We start from the raw sequence: 20200 nt of genomic DNA, 5'->3' as shown, positions 1-20200 counted from the left end.
GGTGAGGGGGGCTGGAGGGACACAGGTGGTTCTAGCTACTTGGTGATTGTCCCCCGCTGTCCTTATAGGGACCACATGCCTGTCATGGGCTCCACAGACTGGGTCCTGAGCTCATTGGAACAGAGCCTTCTAGCCCCCGCCCCTCCTCCCAACACAGCCAGATTTGGCCTGATTACCTGCCACTGAGTCCTCATGAATGGTAGGCGCTTGGTAACTTTGGGAGCTACAAACAGTAGCAGACAGTGGTCATAGCTGCTGTGACCACCATGACCAGATCGGAGACATCGCGGACAGCCTGGGTTGGCAGGAAGTGTTCCTGAGCAGGTGTAGGAGGCGCGCGCGGGCTGTGCACTCACACGCTTTTGGCCCCAGAAAGCCCAGGCCTGAAAGTCTGCCTACACAGGTCCGTACACTGCGGCTGGCTGCTCGGGAGACCTCTGCTCAGGGCCAGCAGCCAGCTGGGCAGAGGGAGGGGACGGGAGAAGGCCCTTCCAGAGTGACTGTGGTTCAGGACTTCCTCATTCAGCGCAGTCAGGGAATGGCCTGCCTGGCCACCCTGGCTCTCAGCCTCCCTCCCTGTGCTCCTGTGGAACCCGCCCTGCCTGCTCACGTGGCCGCCCGTGCTGGGCGCCGAGGCTTCAGCAGGTCTCCTTCAGGGCAGCCATATCCTGGGTTAGTGCGGCACATACAGCTCCCAGCCTCCTGCCCCCACTGCCCTCTGTCATCACCGCTCCACAAGCTCCCTTCCCCCCCCCTTGTGCCATTTGCTATAACTCCAGCCCAGGGAGAGAGAGGGGGTGGGGCCCAGCAGGCTCTCTAGCTACACCCCATCTCAGATTACCCACCCAGCCCCCAAACCCAGGGTACCTCAGCCTGTCTTGTACCTAGCTCCTCCCCCAACGTTTCCAACCCACTGGTCCCCAAAGCCACTCTCTGGTGTGCAGCCTAGCTAAGCCCTGGTTTCCTGGGCCTCTGTTACCCAGTGTGTGTGTGTGTGTGTGTGTGTGTGTGTGTGTGTGTGTGTGTAGTTAGTAAGATGGGTGTGCCTGCTGCAGTGGAGGCAAGTCCTGCTGAGACCAGGCTGTGGCTGGGGTCCCTGCCAACCCTGCCCTCTCTGTCCCACAGCTATGGGCCACTGGCTCCAGCCGCACCTCCCACCTGCCTGCTTCCCGCCCTCTGTGGGTGGGAGCCCCGGCCCCAGCTGAGCTGTCACCAGGCCTAGGCTGTGTCCCCACCACTGTTAGAGAGCGTTGGGTACACAGCCAGCTGGCGAGTCTCAGGGGGCCCTAAAGCCTGTCCCTGCCCTCTGCACTAGCAGCCGCCCGTGGAGAGAGGTGGCCAGGAAGTGGGACAAGGATGGTGGAGGTAAGCTGGCCGCCTGTGGCCCTGCCCTCTAGGGAGGGTGGGGCTGGCACTGGAGCCAGAGGTGAGATGGGCCACACCTTTCCTGGGTCCAGGGGTGGGTGACTGTTGTTCTCATGGGTGAGGTGGCAGGCTCCTGGCACTTGTTGGTGTCTGAGCACAAGCCCCTGAGCCTCCGTGCCAACACCTTCCTTCCTGGTGAGCTGAGTGGCCTAGTGTCGGACGCTGGGGGCTCACTGCTCACCGTGCGTGGGCTTGTGGCTGTGTGGGTCCCAGGGTCTAACCATGTAGCTTTGGTTGTAGGGCCTTCAGTTATAGGCCTCAGCCCGTCCCTCAGCAGGTCTCGCTGCTCTAGCCAGTCAGGACGCTTGTGAGGCACAGGGATCGTGCATGCACGTGCAGCCCTGCGCCTGCGGAGATAGATGCTGGGGTAATGTCGCACAGCTCTTGCGGTATGACTATCCGTGTCTTTAGGGAGCCGCTGCCTCTTTAGGGTGGGGGTCATCGTGTTTCGGAGGGGTCAACAGCGGACTGTTCAGGGACCCCAGCCCTTCCTTCCAGAAGCTGCGTCAGCTACTTCCCTGCATTATCTCGGTGCCTCCTCAGCTTCCTCCATCAGGCTGTGCTGGCGCCTGTGCGTGGGGGCCAAGAGCTCAGCTCCTCACACTGCACAGTGGGCAGTGGCCCAGCTCAGGCCCCATGACAGCTGCCACTCAGGTGCTCAGGATGCCGTAAGATGGGGCGTGCATGACTCTGATCTCCAGCTAGTCAGGCTTTTCGGGGTAACTGCATGTATCTGGGTGCCCAGTCTGTCCATCTGTCCATGGGCTTGTTTGGGTTACTGCTGCACGGCCTGTGATACGACAAGAGTGAGTTGCACGAATAGCGGCTGTGTGAGGGCCGCGGCCAGACCCTGTTTTGTGTGCCATCCAGGTGTTCCCAGCAGGTGGGGACTGCTGCCATCGGGGCTCATGGAGCCCTGAGGGCCACAGAGCTTAGCCATCAGCTAGAATGGCTGGGCCAGCGCCTGGGCCCGCAGAGCCCTGCACTGAGGCAGCCTGTGTCGGGCAGTGACCAAGAGAGACAGGCCCTGTGCTAGTGACCAAGAGAGACGGGCCCTGTGCTAGTGACCAAGAGAGACGGGCCCTGTGCTAGTGACCAAGAGAGACAGGCCCTGTGCTAGTGACCAAGAGAGACGGGCCCTGTGCTAGTGACCAAGAGAGACGGGCCCTGTGCTAGTGACCAAGAGAGACAGGCCCTGTGCTAGTGACCAAGAGAGACAAGCCCTGTGCTAGTGACCAAGAGAGACGGGCCCTGTGCTAGTGACCAAGAGAGACGGGCCCTGTGCTAGTGACCAAGAGAGACGGGCCCTGTGCTAGTGACCAAGAGAGACGGGCCCTGTGCTAGTGACCAAGAGAGACGGGCCCTGTGCTAGTGACCAAGAGAGACGGGCCCTGTGCTAGTGACCAAGAGAGACGGGCCCTGTGCTAGTGACCAAGAGAGACGGGCCCTGTGCTAGTGACCAAGAGAGACGGGCCCTGTGCTAGTGACCAAGAGAGACGGGCCCTGTGCTAGTGACCAAGAGAGACGGGCCCTGTGCTAGTGACCAAGAGAGACGGGCCCTGTGCTAGTGACCAAGAGAGACGGGCCCTGTGCTAGTGACCAAGAGAGACGGGCCCTGTGCTAGTGACCAAGAGAGACGGGCCCTGTGCTAGTGACCAAGAGAGACGGGCCCTGTGCTAGTGACCAAGAGAGACGGGCCCTGTGCTAGTGAGCAAGAGAGACGGGCCCTGTGCTAGTGACCAAGAGAGACGGGCCCTGTGCTAGTGACCAAGAGAGACGGGCCCTGTGCTAGTGAGCAAGAGAGACGGGCCCTGTGCTAGTGACCAAGAGAGACGGGCCCTGTGCTAGTGAGCAAGAGAGACGGGCCCTGTGCTAGTGACCAAGAGAGACGGGCCCTGTGCTAGTGACCAAGAGAGACGGGCCCTGTGCTAGTGACCAAGAGAGACGGGCCCTGTGCTAGTGACCAAGAGAGACGGGCCCTGTGCTAGTGACCAAGAGAGACAAGCCCTGTGCTAGTGAGCAAGAGAGACAGGCCCTGTGCTAGTGAGCAAGAGAGACAGGCCCTGTGCTAGTGAGCAAGAGAGACAAGCCCTGTGCTAGTGACCAAGAGAGACAGGCCCTGTGCTAGTGAGCAAGAGAGACAGGCCCTGTGCTAGTGACCAAGAGAGACAGGCCCTGTGCTAGTGACCAAGAGAGACAAGCCCTGTGCTAGTGAGCAAGAGAGACGGGCCCTGTGCTAGTGACCAAGAGAGACGGGCCCTGTGCTAGTGAGCAAGAGAGACGGGCCCTGTGCTAGTGAGCAAGAGAGACAAGCCCTGTGCTAGTGACCAAGAGAGACAGGCCCTGTGCTAGTGACCAAGAGAGACGGGCCCTGTGCTAGTGACCAAGAGAGACAGGCCCTGTGCTAGTGAGCAAGAGAGACAAGCCCTGTGCTAGTGACCAAGAGAGACAAGCCCTGTGCTAGTGACCAAGAGAGACAGGCCCTGTGCTAGTGAACAAGAGAGACAGGCCCTGTGCTAGTGACCAAGAGAGACAGGCCCTGTGCTAGTGACCAAGAGAGACAGGCCCTGTGCTAGTGAGCAAGAGAGACAGGCCCTGTGCTAGTGACCAAGAGAGACAGGCCCTGTGCTAGTGAGCAAGAGAGACAAGCCCTGTGCTAGTGAGCAAGAGAGACAGGCCCTGTGCTAGTGACCAAGAGAGACAGGCCCTGTGCTAGTGAGCAAGAGAGACAAGCCCTGTGCTAGTGACCAAGAGAGACAGGCCCTGTGCTAGTGACCAAGAGAGACAGGCCCTGTGCTAGTGACCAAGAGAGACAGGCCCTGTGCTAGTGAGCAAGAGAGACAAGCCCTGTGCTAGTGACCAAGAGAGACAGGCCCTGTGCTAGTGACCAAGAGAGACAGGCCCTGTGCTAGTGACCAAGAGAGACAGGCCCTGTGCTAGTGAGCAAGAGAGACAGGCCCTGTGCTAGTGACCAAGAGAGACAGGCCTTGTGCTAGTGAGCAAGAGAGACAAGCCCTGTGCTAGTGACCAAGAGAGACAAGCCCTGTGCTAGTGACCAAGAGAGACAAGCCCTGTGCTAGTGAGCAAGAGAGACAAGCCCTGTGCTAGTGACCAAGAGAGACAAGCCCTGTGCTAGTGAGCAAGAGAGACGGGCCCTGTGCTGACCGAGAGAGAGAGAAGGGGGGGGGGGGAGGCAGGCCGGCCCTGTGCTAGTGGGGCTGTCCTAGCAGGAAGAAGACGTCCGTAGCAGACCACCTAGGCATTTTGAGAAGGGTAATTGTGACAGACCTTCAAGAAGACGCCGCCCTGGCAGCCTAGAAAGAGGATGAGGAGGGCACCCCTGGGCCCACCCTGTGCACGGCCTCCTCGGGAAGGCTGCTGTCCTGGCCAGCTGATGAGAGCGCAGCTGTAATGGCTTCCTAGCATCAGAGCACTGTTCTAAGCCGTCACTTGGTAGGGCTGTCCCTGTTGTGGGAACCATTGCCAGGGGTTGGGCTTGTACCGTGTCTGCAGCACAGAGCTGCCCTGAGGTTTCCTCCAAGGCCATGGCTTAGACAGCCCTGTGGCAGCTCACAGTGGGATGAGCGCGGTCTGCTTACGACACACTGGGCTCCTTGACTGGAGTCCTAGGTGTTGAGGGCGATGCCCAGGCAGCCTAGGACAGAGGCTCTGGGGAATCCTGTTTGCCTCACCTCCTTCCCTGTGCATCATGGTCCAGACTCATCGCTGACACCCCCAGGGTTCACTGATTATCTACTGTGTGCCAGACCCTGCTCAAGGCGCCAGGGAACCACTTGGCAGGGATGGGGGGGGGACATCAAAAGGTGTATGGTGCCAGGTGCCAGGTAGTAATAAGGGTCATGGGGAAGTAGAAAGCTGTGCCCCAAATTTTGTTAGAGATCAAGATAGTATCTCTGAGTTGCTTGTACTGTTTTTTGTTTTTTGAGACAGGGTTTCTCTGTGTAGCCTTGATTGTCCTGGACTCATTTTGTAGACCAGGCTGGCCTCAAACTCACAGCGATCCTCCTGCCTCTGTCTCCCAAGTGTTGGGATTAAAGGTGTGCACCACCACCGCCCAGCCTGCTTGTTCTGTTTTTGTTTGTTTGTTTGTTTGTTTTTTGAGACAGGGTTTCTCTATGTAACAGTCCTGGCCGTCCTGGAACTCACTCTGTAGATCAGGCTTGCCTCGAACTCAGAGAACTTCCTGCCTCTGCCTCTTGCGTGCTGAGATGAAAGACATGTGCCGCCGCCACCTGACTGCCTCTAAACTTGAGAACTCTTGAATGTTAAAAAATCAGCCGGGAGTTGTGGGCAGAAGGCTCTACAGGTGCAAAGCTGTGGCAAGCGTTGATGTATCCAATGTGTGTGGCTCGGCTTGAGGACGGCAAAGGGAGGGGCACAGGCGTGTGAGACGTGCAAGCCTCTTGCTGGCAGGACCGTGGTCACCACTGGAGTCATGTGAGCAGCTCACTGGCTTAGCATCCCCTCCTCATAGCTGCTTCTCTGCTCTTAAGCCTGGTCACTGCCAGCACTTGTCTCTGTCCCTGCTCTTGGCTGTGGACCCCTTGGTGCTTCCTATGGAGTGGAGGCCTCGGCTGGAGCAAGGGCCGCTGAGAAGCAGAGCCCTGCTAGGGTGTTACAAGGCCTTCTTTGTGGGGCAGAGCAGGTATTTTTGTGACCTGGAGCTAGGTGGCCCTAGGCAGTGATTTCATTTTTGTGGGCCTCAGTTTCCTGGTTTGCGAAACAGAAAGGACTCTCCCGCTCCTAGGTCTGTTTGGGGACCATGGTGACCAGTGTATGCCGCAGCTCCAGCTGGGTGAGCCACCAGTGTAGCAGGCCGACCGCTGTGGACAGGCTGCGGGGTAGGAGGGTGCTGAGGGAAGCTGCACCAGGCTAGCCCAGCCTGCAGCATTCATGGTCCATGCCCTGGCGCCATCTTGCCACCTTGGTCTTTGGAATGAGCAGAGCCTGTCCACCCACCCCCAGCCCCAGGGCGTTCAGTCCACCGTATCTTCCGCTGGATCCCGTTCCTGCCCCTCCCAGCCCCTGCTGTGGCCCACAGGCTCCGCCCAGTCCGCCCCACCACGTGTCCCACTGTAGCCACCAGGCCACTTGGATTGTGGCCAACAAATCCGTGCCTCAGGCCCTTCGCCTGCTTTTTTTTTAACCTCCTGTCTGCATATCTTCCAGGGCCTTATGCAGTGAGGACTTGATTGACAGTTCCCTTTGCCTGAGCCTCTGAGCCTGGCTTTCTGTCCTCTCAGAACTTAAATCTGCCCCGCAGACCTTGGGTGGACCTGGTTTATTGACAGTGTGAGCCCTGCAGAGCTGTGGGCTGGGCAGGCCCCACCTCAGCTGTCACTCAAATGGGTTGCTAAGTAGGTGGAGGTGTGGTAGCTGTGACAGGTCACCTGTGCGTAGAGGGTTTTGACGAGGAAGGACCTGGGGCCATCTAGGATCGGGCAGGAGGCTGGGGAGAGTGGATCACATCCCCATGGCACAGGCAGGGGCTGTGGATGGACAGCCAGGGCTGAGGGGGCGGGCGGAGTGCGCATGGGCTCAAGAAGGCGGGAGCCAGACCCCTCCATTGTCAGCTCAGTCCTGGAAAGCAGGGTACACTGAGGCAGGGAGGCCTGTCTTGGAGCTGGCAGCTCATCCCTTCGGGAGTATGGGAGGTGGAAGCATTTGCCTCAGGGAAGGCTGAGAGTGGAGCAAGAGGAAAGGGGTGCACCTAGAGGGGTAACTGGGAAACAGGACTATCCTTCAACTTGAAGAATTCAATAGATTAAAAACAAACTGAAATAAGCATTTCAGAATAAAGTACAGTTTTTAGTGTACAGCTCCCTGCCGTACTGCTCCATCTGCCACTCTTCCAGGGGTACCCAGTCACCCCTTACCTCTAGGGCCCAACAAGAGTCTTCCAACACTGGGTCAACCCCTGCCCCGGGGTTTCTGGGAGGCAGGGGGCTTGTTTTGATGACTTCCTAGGCCCCAGGTTCCCTCATGGCATGTCAGCACTAGAGCAGAGTGAAGTGCGCTTGGCAGGCACGGGTTGTCAGGCGTCCTCTGTGGCCAGCTGGCTCAGCAGAGGGTGCAGAAGGGTCTCCCAAGGGCCTGGGGCAGGCTATTGGCAGGAGGCGAAGGCCAGGCCTGCAGTGGCAGCACAGCAGAGGAAAGGCAAGGTCGGAACCAGGCAGGTGGAGGCAGCATGGTGGCCAAGACCAGCCTTACCCAACGCGGGCAGCTAAGATCGCAGCTTGTTGAGTTCACCATCCTGGGTTCCAGTCCTGGCAGCCTCTCCCTGGCTCTGCGCCTGCACAAGGGCTTTCCTCTCAGTTTCCACACCAGAAAGCTGGCGTAAGGAGCTTCTGTCTTCGGGCTGGGCAGGCGGCATGGGGCTAGCTGTCACTGGCAGGGCGTGTGCCAGAAGCGGGAAAGTGGCCTGCTCTACCCTGGCTTTGCCCACGGGCGGTAAGTGGCCTCTGGGTCTCATTTTCCTTAGTTAGGGCACAGGGCTCATGACGGCTGCTTGTGGGTCAGGAGCAAAGCTTGAGGGATGCTGAGTAAAGTGGTTCAAAGAGCTGGCACACAGTAGGCGCATGTTCCTGCTGGCGACGTTACGTGAACAGCGCTGAGCGTTTACTGCCTGAGGAAGCTCAGCACTGGTGGCTCTGGGCCAGGCCTTCCCTGCCTTGCTCGGTTGTGTTCTGTGTGACTCCTTGTAAAAGCTCCTGGAAGCAGCTACTAACAAGAGGAAACTGAGGCCTCAGAGTGCAGAGCTTTCCCTGGTGTCACATGCTGAGCTTCCTGGCCCGCGCTGAATCTTCACAGATGTAAAAATCAGGGCTGCAGGGCTAGCTAGCCGTCAGCTGGGGTGTCAGACCTGGGCTGCAGGGCCAGCTAGCCGTCAGCTGGGGTGTCAGACCTGGGCTGCAGGGCCAGCTAGCCGTCAGCTGGGGTGTCAGACCTGGGCTGCAGGGCCAGCTAGCCGTCAGCTGGGGTGTCAGACCTGGGCTGCAGGGCCAGCTAGCCGTCAGCTGGGGTGTCAGACCTGGGCTGCAGGGCCAGCTAGCCGTCAGCTGGGGTGTCAGACCTGGGCTGCAGGGCCAGCTAGCCGTCAGCTGGGGTGTCAGACCTGGGCTGCAGGGCCAGCTAGCCGTCAGCTGGGGTGTCAGACCTGGGCTGCAGGGCCAGCTAGCCGTCAGCTGGGGTGTCAGACCTGGGCTGCAGGGCCAGCTAGCCGTCAGCTGGGGTGTCAGACCTGGGCTGCAGGGCCAGCTAGCCGTCAGCTGGGGTGTCAGACCTGGGCTGCAGGGCCAGCTAGCCGTCAGCTGGGGTGTCAGACCTGGGCTGCAGGGCTAGCTAGCCGTCAGCTGGGGTGTCAGACCTGGGCTGCAGGGCTCTGAGCTTGTGAGCTGGCCTGGGTGGCGCCTGCACCAGTCACTGTAAACATGGCCAGTTCCTCTGTTTGTCCTTCCCTCCATATGCCTCCAGAGGAAAGGGGTGGCCCAGGCAAACATCCGGAGGTGTGCCCTTCCGCGCCTGCTCCTGCAGGGCCACATGTGGCTGCAGTATGCAAGTGGGGGTTATGGGTGGGGGTGGGCAGCCTTGGGGAGTATGGGGTCGCACGGAGTGCGGGAGGAGGGACCTGAGAGTAGAGCCTAGAGTTCAAGATGAGGAGCAAGCTGGACGAGGGGCCGGGGGCCGCGGCCTCCACACCGCACCGGGCAGCGTGAGCTGTGCCAGTGCTGGCCTTGTAGAGGCAGCTCAGCACCAAGCAGGGCTGGGCAGCCCTGGCAGAGAGGTCAGGGTGCTGGGCATGGGCCAGGCAGGAAAGGCTGGAAGGAAGGGTGCATGGCGCTGTGCCTCGCTGAGAACCCAGAGGTGCCCATTGGGCCCCAGCTGGCCCAGCCCTCAGCCAGAACCCCTGGACCTGGGTCAAGCAAAGAAACTAGACCAGCTGGGAAAGCCCTGTCCAGGCCAGGGGGCTGGCCACCTGCTGGCCTCTTGGGACCAGTTGAGACAGGTTGGCTGCTGAGTCCCCCACCTGCCTCTCACTGTGCTGTGCTGCCAAACCGGTTTCCCTGGCTAGCTGCCCATTAATGTCCTTCTTGTGGGCCGAGCTGGTGGCTCCCAAGAAAGAAAGCTGTGTGGAGATTGGGAGAGCCGGCTGGGGCTCCTGGATACTTGTCTGTAGCCTTTTCTACTGCAGACTCTCGCTGGGGCTGGGGCTGAGCGCTGGCCCTGAGCCTGCCCACCACTCAGCCAGGTTTGGGGAGCAAGGAAGGAGGAAGGTGAAAATCCAATTTGGCACTCTTTGGTGCTTGGGCCTCCACTCACGAGCGCCTCCTATAGGAAGCGTGCCCTTAACACACCTGCGGTCCCTCTGTGGCTGGGTAGTACTTTTTGGGCTGGGTCCCTACCAGTGTGCCCTGTCACCTTCCCATGTGGACACCTCAGAGGGTCACAGGCTGCCTAGGGTGTCATTATGTCCCACTGTCAGCCAGGGTGCACTGGGTGCTAGTGACTGAGTGAGTGATGGGTCTTTTCTTTCTGGCTTACAGATGAGTAACTCCGAGCCTCAGGAGGAGACGTCACCCACACAAGGGTGTTTCTAGCCCAACCAGCTTCAGACCAGGTCAGTATGACCGCAGGCCCTTCCCACAGGGCCAGCCTCCCCCGCGCGAGGGCCTCACAGGTCATGGGAAGCAGAGGAAGGGTTCGAGGCTGCCTGGCCTCCATCAGTACTGAAGCTTTCTGTGGGGTGCCACCATCTTCCTGTTCTTCAGCTGGGACAGACACTGGGGCCTCCAGCTTGCTGGACAGCTCTGCCACTGAGCTACAGCCCGGGCCTTGTCATTATTCTATTTGAGACAACTTCACCGCGTTGACCAGAGTAGCCTGAATTCACTCTCTGTCCTGGGAAGGCTTTGAACTTGCCATCCTCCACCTCCTGGGTGGCTGGGATCGCAGGCCTGTGCCCCTGGCTGGGCCCAGCTTGATTCTTTGTTGCTGTTGTTACTGTTGTTGTTTATTTTTAATTTACCTTTAAAATTATGATTGGTTTTTAACGTTTATGTGTATGGATGCTTTGTCTGATGCCCATATGTCTGTGCACCACATGCATCCTGGTGTCCTTGAAAGTCAGAAGAGGGCATCAGATGCCCTGAACTGGAGTTACATGCAGTTGTGAGCCACCATGTGGGCGCTGGGGATTGAACACAGGGCCTCTGGAAGAGCAGCCTGCTAAGCTTTTCACTCCCCATTTGAGACAGGATCTCTCTATATAGTTTTGGCTAGCCTAGACCTCACCATGTAGACCAGGCTGGCCCTGAGTGCACAGAAATCCAGCTGTCTCTGCCTCCGAGTGCTGGGATTAAAGGTGCGCAGCACCATGCTTGGTTCACCCTTGTATTCCTGACCAGCGTTTGCTGAGCGTTTATGGCTGGTGCTATCTCAGTGCCCAGTTAAAGACCCAGGCCCTAAGGACAAGAGAATGTCACAGTGTTGGGGGCATCCCATGTGTCTGTAGCCACTGGTTGAAGTGGCCAGATTGGAGATGGGCACTGGTCACTGTACACTTTGGTGCCCAGGGGTGGGACCAGGGAGACTGTGGGTGGGCTGGGGAGACCTAACACACCACACACAGGAACCACAGCAGCGGCCCCACAGGCTAAGGGCATCTGAAAGGATTCGTGCTAATGCAGAAAACCGGAGGAGGGGAGGGGAGGGGAGGGGAGGGAGGAAGGGAGGGAGAAGAAAGGAAGGGAAGGGCTCTTGGGATAACAGGGGAGGAAGGTGCTCCCGGCAGGGGAGCTGCCTGTGCAAAGGCCCTGAAGCAGGAACACTGGTGTGAAGGTCATGGCCGGGCTGTGTGAGGTCTCTGGGGCTCCGAGTAGGGGGTGGCTAGGCCTGCCCTTCTGGTTGCTCAATAGGAACCCACAAAAGCAGCTGAGCTGTGGGCCCAGGAAGAGGCTGCTGCCCCCTGCTGGTGTGCGGGAGGGCTGCTGAACCGACCCAGGGCAGGAAGAGGCTGCTGCCCCCTGCTGGTGTGCAGGAGGGCTGCTGAGCCGACCCAGGGCAGGAAGAGGCTGCTGCCCCCTGCTGGTGTGCGGGAGGGCTGCTGAACCGACCCAGGGCAGAGGCAAGAACTAGAGAAGGGCTGAGTGGCAGATCGCCTGCTGCTGGTCCCAGCTCCGTGTCCTCCCTCCTGCAGGTGCCTGGAAGGGCCCAAGCCACCCAGCACTCACACACTCGCTGTGCTCAGGCCCTGGAGCCATGTTTGGAAAGAAGAAGAAGCGAGTGGAGATCTCAGCCCCATCCAACTTCGAGCACCGCGTGCACACAGGCTTCGACCAGCACGAGCAGAAGTTCACAGGGCTGCCCCGCCAGTGGCAGAGCCTGATTGAGGAGTCGGCGCGCCGACCTAAGCCTCTTATTGATCCTGCCTGCATCACTTCCATCCAGCCTGGAGCCCCCAAGGTAGCCATCAGCACACCACTGGACCCCACAGCCCCCGCTGCCAGAGTGGCCCAGCCCTTCAGCTGCTCCTGGTCTCTGTAGTCCAGCGCCATCCGGGAAGGCCATGCTGGCCCCTGACCTCCACTCCTGCCCCAGCACCACACACTCAACCCTGGTCTCTCAGTGCTTGTCCCCAGTCAGCATCTGGGCTTGGGTAGGGGACACAGAGGCTGCATGCCGAGGGCTGGGGAGTGGCTGAGGCAGAAGCTGGGGCTCCCATGAAGCACCGAGGGCAATGGCAGAGTTGAGTGAGACCTGAGGTCTGGATCCAAGATTCCCCAGCCCGCCCCCCTCAGTCTGCAGCGCACTGCAGCCACGCAAGCCCCTGCTGCACCTCCTGACTTGGACTCGTGCCAAGGGTGGTGGGCCCCAGGGGTGAGGTCGGGTGTGCCTGTGGTCAGCAGGCCGGGTGCCTGGCGCGGCAGCTGACTCACCCCCCCCCCCCCTCAGCCACCAGCCTGGGTCTGGCAGGAGAGAGGCACAAATCAGCAGTGTGACCGGGCCCAGGCTCAGCTCCTTCTGCCGTTTCTGTGGCCCTGCGGTCATGTGAGAGCCTTGGCTTGCTCAGAAAGGTCCTTGTCATCTGAATCCAAACGGCTTCTCATGACCCAGGCCAGCTGGAAGCCAGTAGTACCGGTTCTGAAGTAGGACCCACCATGGTGCCCAGACAGCCCACCCTAGCCTACCCACCGCCATGCCCGAGAGGGATCTGTGGCCATTTCATACGGTTTGTTGTCCATGCTAGGTGTCCCCAAAATTTCACCTCTGCTCCCCACCCCCAAATCCTGCAAAAGGGGAAGGTCACTTGTTGTTAGCCGGTGCTGCCTACACACCCAAGGTTCTTGACCCCCTGACCCCAGGTTCTAATAGCAAAGCCCGGCAGGGACCCACTGAATCAGAAATTAAATGAAAAAGGACATGACTGCTCCTAGGCATGATGGGGAGGACGTCCACTGTGTGTGAGGGAGAGCCTGCATACCCAGAAGCAGAACGGGACCCTAAGCTGGACCGTGGGGGGGGGGGGCAGGAGGGGAGAAGGGAGAAGTCCCCCCCGCAGCCAGTGGCTGGCTCATGAGGAAGGCATCCAGGAGGAGGGTAGCCAAGCCCCTGGGCCGGAGAACTTTAGGGTATAAGGTAGTGGGTGCTGGTCATAGAGGCTCAGTAGCCAGTAGGTACTGAGGGATGCTGGGAGAACTCAGGTAGCCATTTGTCTGGGCCTTGAAACCCAATACCCACCTTCCCTGGCTCCCTGGACAGGGCCAGGCTTCCAGGCAGGCAGGCAGCCGGGGCCCCAGCAGGCCGCTCGGAGTCTTGTGGCCGCAGGTGGTTCCTGTGGGCTCAGCGTATCCGAGGCTGTCCTGGTCCTGAGGGCAGTGCGGGCAGCTCCGCAGCGCGCCTCGGTCCTTCCTGCCCCCGTCCCTCCTTTAGCAAAGCCCCTCTTGGTGTGGACACTGATCTAGGGCCAGGTGTAGGCAGGACGTGCAGTCAGTCCTTGGGAAGCTCACAGGGGAGGCAGCATGCGGATGTGCAGCCGTGTCAGCTGGCACCAAGGGCCTAGAGCTGGGGCTCACAACCTCTTTGGGGGTCACATGTCAGATGTTTACATTACGATTCATAACAGCAGCAAAATTACAGTTATGAAGCAGCAACAAAAGTACATTTACGGTTGGCGGCCACCCCGGCATGAGGAACTGTATGAGGGTCACAGCATTAGGAGGTTGAGAACACTGACGTGTGGGCTGGCATTTAAACTAGGTGATAGCAAGGCCTCAGCGGCGTATGTTTTGATCAGAGACCTCTGGGAGGGGAGTGGGGCAGCCATGGAGACATTTGCAAGATGCCGGTTGTGGTCAAGGTGGAGAGCGGATGGGCGCAGCCTGTGTAGTGGAGGGGCGGCCTGTGTGCCCGCGGCTCAGCGCATAGAGGAGCCAAGGAGACCACAGCTCAGTGGGGACAGATGTGAGCGCTGGTGTTCAGCCTCTGTTCCAGCTGACATTTGCCACACAGCTCCTAGGCCTTGACTTTAGGCTGTGGGCTTTCTACTCGACACCCCATCCTCTGCCCTAGGGGATCAGGGCGCGTGGTTTGGGGGTTAATGGTGCTGGCGGCCTGCAGGGGAGGATGTGCTGAGCCAAGCGGCCTGTAATTTGCAGCTGTTGGGGGCTGATTACAGGCTGGGTTCTCCTCCCTCGCCCCAGTCCACAGGGCAGAGCTCGCTGCCAGGCTGGGAGCCAAGGAGAGTCAAGAGGCTGGTGGGGGCCCAGAGTGGGTGGTGGGCGTGACACCAGCTCCTGGGCCCTGCAGGGTCCCCTGTCCCCCACGCCATCATCACCATGACATCACTTCACTCGTCTCTGTCTTGTCTCTGTGTTGTGTTGTCTCATTTCTGTGTCGGGCGCGCGGCCCGTGTCCCCTCCTTCCTGGCCCTACCCTGCCATTGCCTGGACCCCAGACCATCGTGCGGGGCAACAAAGGTGTCAAGGATGGGGCCCTCACGCTGCTGCTCGACGAGTTCGAGAACATGTCGGTGACGCGCTCCAACTCCCTGCGCAGAGACAGCCCGCCACCGCCTGCCCGCGCCCACCAGGAGAACGGACTGCCGCAGGAACGGCCAGCACCGGCCAGAACGGCCCCGGACAAGGCTGGAGGCAGAAGCCGGGCCACAGGCCACAGCGAGGCGGGCAGTGGCAGTGGTGACAGACGGCGGCCGGGGCCAGAGAAGAGGCCCAAGTCTTCGAGGGAGGGCGCAGGAGGGCCTCAGGAGGCCCCTCGAGACAAGCGGCCCCTCTCTGGGCCTGATGTCAGCACCCCCCAGCCTGCCAGTCTGGCCAGTGGTGCGAAGCTAGCGGCTGGCAGGCCCTTTAACACTTACCCCCGGGCTGACACGGACCACCCGCCGCGGGGTGCCCAGGTAGCCCATCTCCCACTCCCTTCCCAGCCACATCCCCATCCCTTGTGTGTCTCATGCTGAGCCTGTCACCCTGTGTGGACAGCTAATGCCTCTCCACCCACAGCGCCTCTTTGTTCTGTTGCAGGGGGAGCCACACAGCGTGGCACCCAATGGGCCCTCAGCCACAGGCCTGGCCGCCCCTCAGCCCTCCTCCTCCCGCCCTCCCGCCCGAGCCCGTGGTGCTCCCGGCCCTGGATCGCTGGGCCCCCATGCCTCTGAGCCCCAGCTGGCCCCCCCAGCACGTGGCCTCACTGTCCCTGCTGCACCCCCTGCTCCCGGGCCCCCTGGGCCTCGCTCACCACAGCGCGAGCCCCAGCGAGTGTCCCACGAGCAGTTCCGGGCTGCCCTGCAGCTCGTGGTGGACCCAGGGGACCCGCGTTCCTACCTGGACAACTTCATCAAGATCGGCGAGGGCTCCACGGGCATCGTGTGCATCGCCACCGTGCGCAGCTCCGGCAAACTGGTGGCCGTCAAGAAGATGGACCTGCGCAAGCAGCAGAGGCGGGAACTGCTCTTCAATGAGGTAGGTGCTGGCCGGGGAGCCCGGAGCCGCCCTCCTCACAGCTGTCCCCAGCCCGAGGCGCCTGCCTGCCAGGTGCTCCCGACCCTGTTCCAGTTAGTCCTGGGCCTGGGCTCTCCCTCCAGCCCTCTTCTCTCGGGGTCCCTGTCTCTGGGATGCCCTGTCATAGCTCGCTCCAGGCCACAGCCTGGCACCCCCTTCCTCCAGCCCCACGTCTGTGCAGCCCCTTTCTCTCACCTTGGGCTCCTGCCCCAGCTTTCCTCTCAGGCCTCCCCGGACACTCTGAGCATCAGGGGCCTTTGACACTGAAACCTTCACAGACGCCCCCAGCGTCTGTCATGTCCTCAGGACAGTCCAGCTCCTTGCCCGTCAGCTCCTGTTCCCAGCTAGCGCCCACCCAGGCTTCTGGCTCTGGGTGTTGGTGGCCTTGGCGTCTGTCACAGAGGCAGAGAGAAGTGTGTGTGGGTGTGGCAGGTACCTCGTGCCTCCGCTACAGGGGTCCGCTGAGGTCCATCTGGGAGGCTGTCCAGGCTCTGCCTGTCTGCCAGCACTTCCTCCTACCCTCACCTGTCCCTCACCTTACATCCCAGGGCTCCAGTCGCACCGGGAGTTCCTCCTTACGCGGAACTGGCTCCCCTGGTCCCTGTAAGCAGTGTCCCCCACAACTCAGCTCCCAGACCTCTCCCTCATCAGTCAGTCCTTTGTTCAGAGTTCTCCATTAATGCCTCCACGCACGCACGCACGCACGCACGCACGCACGCACGCACGCACGCACGCACCCCTTTTATTTTAGCTTTTCTTTATACTTGTTTGTCCTCCTGTCGTCTGTTTCTCTTGGTGCCCCTGATGGTCAGACTCAAAGACCAGCCCGAGCCAGTCAGGGTCAGAGGACCCACATGGTGGCTAGGCGTCCAGCACCCTAGGATGACCTGCTCTGTCTCAGGCTGCCTTCGGGGTCTTCTTGGCTTTGGAGAAGGGGACAGCTGGAGTGAGCCAGTCTGCCCGGGTCCAGCCTGCTGGAAGGTGGCGGGAGGCCAGCCGGGGCTGAAGGGAGACGCGGTGCCCCATCGGTGCCGTGCTGACTGTGTCCCTGCTCAGGTGGTGATCATGCGGGACTACCGCCATGAGAACGTGGTGGAGATGTACAACAGCCACCTGGTGGGCGACGAGCTCTGGGTGGTCATGGAGTTCCTGGAGGGAGGGGCCCTCACGGACATCGTCACCCACACCAGGTACTGCAGGGCAGCCTGCTGATAAAGTCCCCTCCTCAGTGTGGATGGGTCAGAGAGGCCAGGCGCACAGGGTGGGGTCTTGGTATTTTGGCTCCCCCAACCCCTGTTGAGGCGGATCTTTTGACTTCTTGATGTCCCCTCAGCTCCCCACTGGCACCCCAGGGCGGGACACTCCCAGCAGGGCCCTGTCTGCCCAGTTGCCCCTTCTGCCCACGCAGGATGAACGAGGAACAGATTGCAGCCGTGTGCCTGGCTGTGCTGCAGGCGCTGTCTGTGCTCCATGCCCAGGGCGTCATCCACCGAGACATCAAGAGTGACTCCATCCTGCTGACCCACGATGGCCGGGTGAGAGGGCAGGTGTCTGCTGTGAGAGGCAGCTCCTCATCTGTTTGATGGATCAGCTTGAGGGAGGAAGGTGTTGTCTTCTCAGCTTTCCAGAGAGTTCAGTCCATCATGGGAGAGTGGAACGGAGCCAAGCAGCTCCCTTCTTGGGGCCAGGACACAGGAGAAAGCTGTGCTGAGGGCTCCTGCCCTGCGCTCCAGCCTGTGGAACAGTGCCGCCACATTCGGGGTAGCTCTTGTCCCTCGTTAATCCTCGGGGTCTCAGACTGACCCCTCAGCTCATGGTCAGGGTAGACCATCAAACCTTGGGCTGGGGTGTCTGCCTCTCTCTGCTCTAGAGCCTAGAGGAACACTGCTGCTCTGTCTCACAGAACAGCCCAGCGCAGGGGTCCGAGTTGGCGGGAGGCACCGTCATCACAGAACTAGAAGCTGAGAAACCTGCCCGGGCCCAGAGAGGAAGGAAGGGCTTGGGCCAACAGCCACAGCCCTGGCCTACACAGCCCTGGGCACACAGCCCTGGCCTACACAGCCCTGGGTACCTAGCCCTGGGCACACAGCCCTGGCCTACACAGTCCTGGGCACACAGCCCTGGCCTACACAGCCCTGGGTACCTAGCCCTGGGCACACAGCCCTGGCCTACACAGCCCTGGGCACACAGCCCTGGCCTACACAGCCCTGGGTACCTAGCCCTGGGTACACAGCCCTGGCCTACACAGTCCTGGGTACACAACCCTGGGCATGGAGCCCGTGTGTCTGAAGGCAGGCAGGCGGCCTCATCTGACCCGCAGCCCCTGTCTGCCCCAGGTGAAGCTGTCCGACTTCGGGTTCTGCGCTCAGGTGAGCAAGGAGGTGCCGCGGAGGAAGTCGCTGGTGGGCACACCCTACTGGATGGCCCCGGAGCTCATCTCCCGCCTTCCCTATGGGCCAGAGGTAAGCCCACTGAGGCTGCGTGCAGTTGGCCCAAGTTCCCATGACCTGTTGTTGGAAGGGCCAGGCTGACCACGAGGGAGCAGCTGTTCCTAGGAAGAGGGTAGCACGGTCATTCTGGCTGTGGTCACCACTGGATGCCGCAGCCTGCCCAGGCCTAAGAGTCTTCTCCTTGTCGGTCAGCAAGCCTGATCCCCATGAGACACGAGGGCGGGCAAGCTGAAACAGGCTTCACAGGGAGTGCAGCTGCCATGAGAGCCCGTGGGACTATCTCAGTCAGGATGTGACAGGAATGGAGCTTAAGCGCTTAGCGGTCCGCGCGGCAGTGTTGCTGCCTAGAGCTGAGAATGGAGGGTAGGCAGCTCCCGCTGTCCGCACGTGGGCCCGGGGCGGAGGCCGGCTGGGGCCTCTCCTCCTGGCTGCAGAGGATTGGCTGTCCATCAGCCCATGGTCCCTTCACCACCCTAGGTGGACATCTGGTCACTGGGGGTGATGGTGATTGAGATGGTGGATGGGGAACCCCCCTACTTCAACGAGCCACCCCTCAAAGCCATGAAGATGATCCGGGACAACCTGCCACCCCGACTGAAGAACCTGCATAAGGTGAGCAGAGCTAGGCTGTGCCGCGCGGACTTCTGGGGGCTCCGCCAGCCGCGGTGTCTCCTGAGCCCTTGGCTGCCACAGAGCTCGTCCGACTTGGAAGGTTGTCTTTTTGGGGAACTTACATGTGGAAGCGGCTGCCCCAGCTTCTTGCTGACCACAAAAGTAGGGGGAACGAGCCTTAGGGCCTTTGGTTGTCCTGTCCCAATGGCCCAGTAGTAACTCCCGAGACATCTTTGACACTCCCTAAGAAGCCCTCAGCCCACGAGACATCACAGCAAGTGAGCCTGCCCTCCTGACCTCTGTTCCTCCGCAGGCATCACCTTCTCTGAAGGGCTTCCTGGACCGCCTGCTGGTGCGAGACCCAGCCCAGCGGGCCACTGCTGCTGAGCTGCTGAAGCACCCGTTCCTCACCAAGGCGGGGCCACCAGCCAGCATCGTGCCCCTCATGCGCCAGCACCGAACCAGATGAAGAGCCCTGACCACCCTGCCCGGTGGAGGCAGTAGAGCACCAGCGCTCCCACAGCCCGTGAGACACTGGGGTGCCACTGTCACTGTGCCAGGGACTTCGTGGGACCCTACTACTGAACTCTAGTTCTGATTCCATGACTTGCAAAGCAACACCGGGACATGTGGGAGCCAGTGGGTCCCAGGGGTCCCTCACCCTCCAGGACAGGCCCCTCCCCTGTGCTCTGTCCACAGGAGAGAAGGCAGCTGCCCCATCACTGGAAAATCTGCATCAGGGGCCACTGGGGGCAGAGATGACACTGTGAGGGAGATGTGCGTGTGTGTGTGTGTGTGTGTGTGTGTGTGTGTGAGAGAGAGAGAGAGAGAGAGAGAGAGAGAGAGAGAGAGAGAGAGAGAGATGGTACACCAAGAAAGTCCAGCTCCTCTGTCCTCAGCCTGCAGGTGGGAATCTCAGCCTTGCCTGGTGCCCAGCCCCTGACCCTGAGCCATTGAAGGGTCAATCATGAATGTTTGAAGAGCGGCCTTTTCCAGAGCCCCGCGCCCTCCTTCCCCAGGAGAGATGTGGGGCCTCCCCTCCCCCAGCCTCTGCAGCAAGCGACTACTGCACCCGGACAGCCTCGTTTTCTAGAAGTCTATTTATATTGTCATTTTATAACACTAGCGGTGTCTCGGCCTGGGGACATGATCCTTGACCTATGGGGTGGCCCGGGGACAGAGCCACTTTGAAGAATCAGGCTCCTGTCCCCCACCCTGCGCCAATCTCTCAAGTTAGTTTTACAATTAAAACACTTTCTTGTTTTGTGATGTGTGGTGTGTGGAGGCTTCCGTCCAGCTGGGTGCTGAGGGAGTTTGGGGCCAGGGCCTGGATTTCCCTCCCTCCCTCCCTCCCTCCCTCCCTTCCTTTCTTTTTGAGACAGGGTTTCACTGCATAGTTTAGGCTAGCCTAAATTCATTATGTAGCCGAGGTTGGCTTCAGTTTCCCAGCACACCCCTGCCTCTGTCTCCTGAATGCTGTTGAGCTTCCACGTGACCACTGCCACAGCCGCCACACGTGGCCGTGGCCTGGAAATGTTGCTGTTGATGCATTCTGTAAGTGTAGGCACTAGCGAGTGGCCCTGTGATAGGTGGGTTACTGGGCAGTGGGTCCTTTGGGGGCGGTGTTGACTGAGGTTGAGTAACCTGGAGCTACCAGCTCAGGAAACTTACCCAAGGAGA

General features: G+C 60.4%; 1 protein-coding gene and 1 long non-coding RNA gene across 2 annotated transcripts in view; both read left to right on the top strand.

Moving 5' to 3' along the window:
• Nucleotides 1-19789, top strand: part of LOC311591182 — a 129139-nt gene extending 109350 nt beyond the window's left edge. Inside the window, exon 2 of the long non-coding RNA XR_014777025.1 lies at nucleotides 19377-19789. This is a non-coding gene — a long non-coding RNA (uncharacterized lncRNA). The remainder of the gene's footprint in view (nucleotides 1-19376) is intronic.
• PAK4 (p21 (RAC1) activated kinase 4) lies at nucleotides 1124-19789 on the top strand. Its single transcript, XM_084770552.1, has 11 exons — nucleotides 1124-1365; nucleotides 9990-10063; nucleotides 11642-11907; nucleotides 14399-14857; nucleotides 14982-15419; nucleotides 16515-16648; nucleotides 16867-16993; nucleotides 17795-17920; nucleotides 18386-18520; nucleotides 18834-19331; nucleotides 19365-19789. Exons 3-10 carry the CDS (start codon nucleotides 11704-11706, stop codon nucleotides 18987-18989), a joined length of 1779 nt encoding a protein of 592 aa, XP_084626678.1. The 5' UTR covers nucleotides 1124-1365; nucleotides 9990-10063; nucleotides 11642-11703; the 3' UTR covers nucleotides 18990-19331; nucleotides 19365-19789.
• Nucleotides 19790-20200: the final 411 nt, after the last annotated feature.

Source organism: Acomys minous (genome assembly GCF_964271855.1).
Source record: "Acomys minous genome assembly, chromosome: 20".
In the NCBI taxonomy this organism is placed as follows: Eukaryota; Metazoa; Chordata; class Mammalia; order Rodentia; family Muridae; genus Acomys; species Acomys minous.
Note: the sequence above shows the minus strand (reverse complement) of the source record. Positions and strands in the feature narration are given on the sequence as shown.

Coding starts and splice junctions, on each gene's coding strand:
- PAK4 (XM_084770552.1), top strand. CDS start 11,704: ATGTTTGGAAAGAAGAAGAAGCGAGTGGAGATCTCAGCCCCATCCAAC. Junction 11,908..14,398: donor TCCAGCCTGGAGCCCCCAAG/GTAGCCATCAGC, acceptor CCTGGACCCCAG/ACCATCGTGCGGGGCAACAA. Junction 16,649..16,866: donor GACATCGTCACCCACACCAG/GTACTGCAGGGC, acceptor CTGCCCACGCAG/GATGAACGAGGAACAGATTG.